Source organism: Bidens hawaiensis, unplaced genomic scaffold (genome assembly GCF_021521415.1).
Source record: "Bidens hawaiensis isolate Kalapana, Puna unplaced genomic scaffold, B.hawaiensis_p1.1 tig00012418_1, whole genome shotgun sequence".
NCBI classification, from domain to species: domain Eukaryota; kingdom Viridiplantae; phylum Streptophyta; class Magnoliopsida; order Asterales; family Asteraceae; genus Bidens; species Bidens hawaiensis.
Window position 1 is genome coordinate 366,176 of NW_027492014.1, and position 7,597 is coordinate 373,772.

The 7,597-nt window shown below is 36.8% G+C and overlaps 1 protein-coding gene across 1 annotated transcript; it reads left to right on the forward strand.

The window, feature by feature from the left end:
* Positions 1–1,588: 1,588 nt before the first annotated feature.
* On the forward strand, positions 1,589–7,006 carry LOC143540952 (protein NRT1/ PTR FAMILY 8.3-like). Its single transcript, XM_077033897.1, has 5 exons — positions 1,589–1,687; positions 4,088–4,190; positions 4,276–4,493; positions 5,050–5,606; positions 6,159–7,006. The coding sequence occupies exons 1-5, from the start codon at positions 1,634–1,636 to the stop codon at positions 6,979–6,981; spliced, it is 1,755 nt and encodes a 584-aa protein (XP_076890012.1). The 5' UTR covers positions 1,589–1,633; the 3' UTR covers positions 6,982–7,006.
* The last annotated feature ends 591 nt before the right edge of the window (positions 7,007–7,597 follow it).

Consider the following 7,597-nt stretch of genomic DNA (forward strand, 5'->3'; position numbering starts at 1 on the left):
CTGCTCTAGGTTAACTAGCAGTGTCTTCTTAAAATGTCACGTCAATAACTCACCATTTAACAACAAACGTGTTGTGGGTTAATTGGGTTTAATTAATATTTAAATGAAAAATAAATAAATAAATAAATGTGTGTGTTCGCATATGATTGGCGAGTTTGGCCCACAAAAAGAGGGCAAGCTGTTAAGAGGATGGCGCTAGATGGAAAATACGTGTTTGATGCCCACATGACTATAGTCGTTTTACGGTTTGGCAATGACAATTAACGATGACATGATTGTTGACGCCTTTACAACAGGTCTTAACCATTGAATTAAAATTAACAGGAAACTATTCCTTATTATTCAAACATCCACAGTCCACACAGAGGGCCTTAACCATTGAATTAAAATTAACAAGAGACTAAGATTAGTTTTTGTACTCTTTATTTTCTGAAGTCGTAATGAACCTGGTATCTAGTTTCTATTCCTTGTTATTCAAACATGTGTTTTTTTGAATTTTGACTCTTCAATATCACGTATTTTAATAGATATTGTGTTTTTACTTTTAAGTGATTGATACTTTAAGGAAAAGAGAATAAAGATAATATTGTGTTTCTTAGTTTTTAAAAATAAAGTAACAATAGAAAAGAGAGAGGAAGTTTCATTATTTATTTATTTTAGTTTCTTTTGTTTATGAAAGGAAAAGATTTTGTAGGAAGGACTTAGCATCTCAGAGAGACGACAATAAAATCCGAAACTCGATGGAAATATATAGAACCCGAAATATTCAGGGGAGGGGGGGGGGGGTCGGTTATGTGATTACCTAAACCAAATGACCCTAGACCTCATTGATGAAGACTCTTATGGGCCACAAGGTACACGCGGTTCAAGCTTCATCACTACCTGACCCATTGTCAATTCGTTATTGAAGATGATGAAGAAAGTATGAAACAGTTTCTTTACAGAGTTTGTTGCTTATCCATTCACTAGATTTGTCTTAAAGCATCAAACACCGTCTTTAAGTCTTAATTATTTTTTAACAGCCAACAAGCAGAGAATTGTTTATGGACTCCCTATGCGGTGGCCCAATGGCAAAAGATCACTGCCAGATAGCTCAACCCAGTTGCACGAAACCCATAAGCACCTCCAAGTTACCTTCAGTTTCGGGGAAAAACCCACTCACCCGAACGCCCACCAGTGGTTAAACCAGGACACCCTCAAAATCAAATCGAATATCACAAAAATCCCGATCTTCCTTCATTGAGTCACCCATACCCTCCCCAAAATCTTATCAGATCCCGTAGATCACAAAGATCCCGATCTTAAGTCGTCTTATATACCCTCCCCAAATTCTTATTAGATCCCGTAGATCCCAAAAATCTCGGTCTCGTCTTATTAGATTATTTGGATTCTAATTTTAAATGAAAATTTAGTAAAATATAAGGATAAAAATATTAAGATATTATTATTATTATTATTCAAGTAATATCCAACTACAAGTTATTCCTATAAATAATATCTACCTGTCTCGCTGTATTTGCGGGAATCTCATGTGACACCCAATAAGAAACAAAACAAATGCTTCAACCTTAAACACACGTCTCCTTAAAAATCAAACCAAACCACCAACACAACACAGAGGTTTGATCTCATCATGGAAACTCACGAACAAGAACACCCATTGCTCTTAGAAGATGCACTCATCGAGGTCATTATTATTATTATTATTATTATTATTATTATTATTATTAGTTTTCAGTTTCAACTCAAACTTATATTGTTAATCAGTTTGTTGATATGTGATCTATGAGTAAACTTATGGTTAGTGATTCATGATCCATTATTAGTTCTAATCTAATCAGGGGTGTGCACGGTTTGGTTTTGAAATTTTGAAAACTGTTCAGTTTCAGTTTTTTTGGGCTTTGTCTTTCAGGTTTCGGTTTGGATTCGGTTTTGCCATTTAAGGTTAAAAAATTTTGGGCCCAGAAAATATTTTGGTAAAAAATAATGAATCTGGACTTAAATTATTTTGTTAGTTAATAACAAATTGATTAATATACATTTGGGGAAAAGTATTTGAGTTGCACATTTGTTAAATTCATGAAAACTACTTAAAGTAAAAAATTTTCGGCTTTTTTGGTTTTTGTTACATGAGAAACCAAAACCGAACCTGAACCGTAAGTTTGGGTTTTCCAAAAACATGTTTTTGTTAACATAAAACCAAACCGTCCGTTTTTGTTTCGGTCTTGTTTTTTCGGCTTGTTTTTTTTGGTTTAATGCACACCCCTAGTTTTTATTATGGGATAATGACCAAAATGTCCATTTGACCGGTCAATATTGACAAAATGTTCATTAACCAACAAATTCCCAAAATGTCCACCCTAAAACTCATCGACCCGATCACTTTTTGATCATTATTCGACGGGATTTTAACCAACCAGAGTTTGCCATGTGCCATAAACCCTTTGCGTCGATAGTTTTCTTTCAAAAAAAATCGCCGGAACAAACGGGATTATTTAGGCATCCGACGGGATTTATTTAGGCATCCAACGAGATTTATTTTGGCTTTCGATGTGATTTTTTTGGACAAGTGGCATAATATGATGATTGGTTAAAAAACCCAGACAACTAATGATTAAAAAGTGATTGGGTCGACGAGTTTTAGGGTGGATATTTTAAGAACTGGTTGGTCAAATGGGCATTTTGGTCATTTTCCCTTTTATTATGCTTTACTTCACAGTGTTGTTGAACTGATGCCATTATTTGCAGCAAAAGTATACTGATACATGAATCCATCACAACTTTATAACCACTCTGCTAGTTACCTGATTAGTATCCACTAATTCTTATATATTCACTGGAGTTTTCCAAAATCATAAAGCCAAATCGTCGGTTTTGTTTCGGTCTGGTTTTTTCAGTTTAGTTACTTTTTTTGGTTTTGGGTCGGTTTTTTTCGGTTTAATGCACACCCCTAGTTTTTATTATGGGATAATGACCAAAATGTCCATTTGAATTGACCGGTCAATGTCGACAAAATGTCCATCTGACCAACCAATACCAAAATGTCCATCTTAAAAGTCGTTGACCTGATCACTTTTTAATCATTACTAGCCGAGATTTTTAACCAACTAGATTATTCGATAGTTTTTTAACCAACCAGACTAGTCGCTAGTTTTTTCTAACCAACCTAACCAATCGCTTGTTTTTTCTTTTAATAGAAAAACCATTGTAGCCAACAGGATTATTTAGGCGTCAAACGATATTTTTTGGTGTCCGACAACATTATTTTGGCTTCCAACGAAATTTATATGGCTTCCGACGATATTATTTGGACAAATGGCAAAATCTAGTTGGTTAAATATCCTATTGAGTAATGGTTAAAAAGTGTTAGATTTTTTGGTGTTCGACAACATTATTTTGGCTTCCAACGAAATTTATATGGCTTCCAACGAGATTATTTGGACAAATAGCAAAATCTAGTTGGTTAAATATCATGTTGAGTAATGATTAAAAAGTGATCAGGTCGACTAGTGTTTTCTTTAGTCAAAACCGGGGATTATATAGCCGTCCGACCTTTTTTTTTTTTTTGGCTTCCAACAAGATTTATTGGACAACTGGTAGAATCTGGTTTGATAAAAATCCCGGCGAGTAATGATTAAAAAGTAAACGGGTCGACGAGTTTTAAGTTGGACATTTTAGGAATTGGTTGGTCAAATAGACATATTGTCGACCTTGACTGGTCAAATCAAATGGACATTTTGGTCATTTAAACCCTTTTATTATGCTTTACTTCACAGTGTTGTTGAATTGATGCCATTATTTGCAGCAAAAGCATACTGATACATGAATCCATCACAAGTTTATTGAAACCAAAGGATCAGTAACATTCACATTTTTTAACTAATGCATCTAATATAAAAACAAACACAACTTTTATATACATCACGTAGAATGCGATCGTTTACGTTCTTTTAATACTCCGATCATTAGCCCGATCCTAGTTTGTTCGACCCATACAAACATAGACACGCTATTTGCATATATTAATTAATGTCACACATATTAATATACTACTAAGTTTAGGCATACATCTTTGTGTTGTGTGTAGAATGAGAGCAGCCTGTATACAGGAGACGGGTCAGTCGACATTAAGGGACAGCCTGTTTTAAAAAGCAATACCGGGACTTGGAAAGCCTGCCCTTTTATTCTCAGTACTCTTCACAACTATTAGTTTCACAACATCTATATTTGCTATTTTGCTAGTTTCGGTTTTGTAACAGTTTTGAGTTGAAACAGGTAACGAGTGTTGTGAGCGTCTCGCTTATTGTGGCATAGCTACCAATCTTGTTAGTTACCTCACCAACAAGTTGCATCAAGGCAACGCTGCGGCTGCAGCCACTGTTACGACCTGGCAAGGAACTTGTTACCTCACTCCTCTTATTGGTGCCGTGTTGGCGGATGCTTATTGGGGAAGATATTGGACTATTGCTGTCTTCTCTGTTATATATTTCATTGTAATGATTTAATGATCATATCTTTAAACTTTGGTATACTGGTTTTTATTAATCCCAGCTATCATCTTTTGGTCGCTGCCGGTCCCAACTAATGAATTGGCGGCTGACGGTCCCATCTTTTAACGTATTTGTTCCCAACGGTCGCAACTAACAGAATCCTAACGCCGTTACTTGCAGGTCGTTGGAAAAACGGTTTTAGCCAGAAAAGTCACACTTTTGCCGGAAAACTCAACTTGAACACCGCCACCACCATCAACTGACTCACACCAACCAACCACCACCAACGGTGGTGGTGTTCAGGTTGAGTTTTCCGAAAAAATGTGAGTTTTCTGGTCAAAACTTTTTTCTTGCGACCTGCAACTAACGGCGTTAAGATTCTGTTAGTCACTGACCGTTGGGAATAAATACGTTAAAGATGGGACTGTCAGCAACCAATTCGTTAGTTGAGACCAGCAGCGACCAAAAGATGATAGTTGGGATTAATAAAACCAGTAACCCTTAAACTTTTAACAGTTTTTTTATTTTTTGAAATAATCATTAATCTTATTGTTCACAGGGAATGTGCACATTGACACTGTCTGCTTCTGTCCCATTTTTGAAACCGGTCGAATGCATAGACACAGTTTGTCCTGCAGCTACGCCTTTACAGTATGCGTTTTTGTTTACCGGGCTTTACTTGATCGCCCTTGGAACCGGTGGAATCAAACCGTGTGTTTCATCGTTTGGTGCTGATCAGTTTGATGACACGGACGCAAACGAGCGGGTGAAAAAGGGGTCTTTTTTCAACTGGTTTTATTTTTCAATAAATATTGGGGCGTTGGTGTCGGGTACTTTTATTGTTTGGATTCAAGAAAACAAAGGATGGGGATTGGGGTTCGCGATTCCTGCATTCTTTATGGGCGTTGCGATCGTTAGTTTCTTTATAGGAACGCCTCTTTATAGGTTTCAGAAACCCGGGGGTAGCCCGATTACCCGAATGTGCCAAGTTTTGGTTGCATCATTTCATAAGAGAAATATTTTGGTCCCGAGTGATAGCTCGCTATTGTTTGAAACCACCGATAAAGTGTCGGCGATTGGTGGTAGTCGGAAAATCCTCCATACCGACGAGCTCAAGTAATTTTCTCAACTCGGGTTATTCAATTATCGATTCTATATTAAGTTTTTCGATATTATTTAAAAGTTAGCAGACTCTTACCTGAACTTTAAAAAAAAACATAGCTTTAAAAAGGAATAACATGGGCCACAGGCCCACAAGTGAATTGTGGGCCCAACTACTAGTCAACAGAATGGTCTCGACAAGCGGGACCATGTGGCCTGGCTGTCAAACTCAAGTTCGGCTCGGGCTCAGCTTGTTTATTAATTAATTTGTATACATTTTTTATTATTTTATATATTTTGGGAAAAACCTTAAACAAGCCTAAGCTCGGCTCGAGCTCTATTGTGCAGTGTAAAATTAATACATAGAAGTCCAAAAGAGTTAATATAAAAAAAATACATGTTCGAGCTCGGGCTAGGTAACTAAACAAGCTTTATTTGATGCTCAAGCTCGGCTCAGGTTCGATAAGGCTCGTCTCTTTTCGAGCTTTTTATTTGAGAATTATTTCTCTGTATTCTTTATTCTCTTGCTTCCACTCCGCGCCACTAATTTTTAACTTTTCTTTGCAGGTATCTCGATAAAGCTGCGGTAGTCACATCTACCGAACACGAAACCGGAAGCTACTCGGACTCATGGAAACTATGCACCGTAACACAAGTCGAAGAACTCAAAATCTTGATCCGAATGTTCCCAATTTGGGCAACGGGAATCGTGTTCTCTGCAGTGTATGCACAAATGTCAACATTATTCGTAGAACAAGGTACGGCAATGGACACGACAATCGGGTCATTCACACTACCCGCAGCCACACTTGCAGCTTTCGACGTCATCAGTGTCATCTTCTGGGTCCCGGTTTACGACAGACTCATCGTCCCACTCGCTAGAAAGTTCACTGGCAATGGGCGCGGTTTTTCTGAGCTGCAACGAATGGGCATAGGTTTGTTTCTATCAATATTCTGCATGGCAGCTGCGGCTTTGGTAGAAATAAAACGGCTCGAAATTGCAAAGGCGCTTGATATGGTTAACCAAAACGTTGCAGTGCCGATAAACGTGTTCTGGCAAGCGCCTCAGTATTTCTTTTTAGGCGCTGCGGAAGTGTTTTTCTTTATTGGGCAGCTTGAGTTTTTTTATGATCAGTCGCCTGACGCGATGCGTAGCTTCTGCAGCGCGCTGTCGTTGCTGACGACTGCGTTGGGGAATTATTTGAGCTCGTTTATTTTGACGGTGGTTAGTTATTTTAGCGCGCGGGGCGGGGAGCCCGGGTGGATACCTGATAATTTGAATGAGGGTCATCTTGATTACTTCTTTTGGCTTTTGGCTGGGCTTAGTTGCTTGAACATGTTTGTTTATGTTGTGTGTGCTAAGGTTTATAAGTCTAAGGCTGCTTCTTGATCAGGTTAATGTTGGTACATAATTTGTTGATATTGTACTCTAGCACTAGCACATTGCTCTTTGTTTTGTTTGACTTTGGAAAGTGCATATGGTTTACACAAAGTTTGATGGTTATGTTTTGACATCTACTTTGGATTTGAGTGATAAGTTTTCGAGTCATTTCGGAAGTGTTCGTTTCATAGAATTCGTAGGAATTCAAAAGAATTGGAATTAAATTTCCATGAATTGGCGTGTTTGTTTTGTTAGAATTGGAATCTTAATTCCATTTTGGTGTGTTCAGTTCAAAACATTGAAATTCGAATTGGAATTCAATTTTTTCAAATAAAGGAATTCGAAATCCTTTCAAAATGTGAAGGAATTCAATTAAATTCATTGAAATCTTTTCTCGAGTTCTTCTTTTTTTTTTGAACAAGGACAATGTATAAAACATTTTAATTTTTTATTTTTTTGTTTTTTATTTGTATTTTGAGTGATGATTTTTATTATTATTATTTTTAAATATTTTTTTGATGGGTTTTTGATCTTAACTAGAAAACCTCTAAAAAAATCGTAATATAAAATATAAATAAAAAACTAAAATGTTTCCGTTACTATCCTCGTTAAAAAAACGATTTCA

Coding starts and splice junctions, on each gene's coding strand:
- LOC143540952 (XM_077033897.1), top strand. CDS start 1,634: ATGGAAACTCACGAACAAGAACACCCATTGCTCTTAGAAGATGCACTC. Junction 1,688..4,087: donor TAGAAGATGCACTCATCGAG/GTCATTATTATT, acceptor TGTTGTGTGTAG/AATGAGAGCAGCCTGTATAC. Junction 5,607..6,158: donor CTCCATACCGACGAGCTCAA/GTAATTTTCTCA, acceptor TTTTCTTTGCAG/GTATCTCGATAAAGCTGCGG.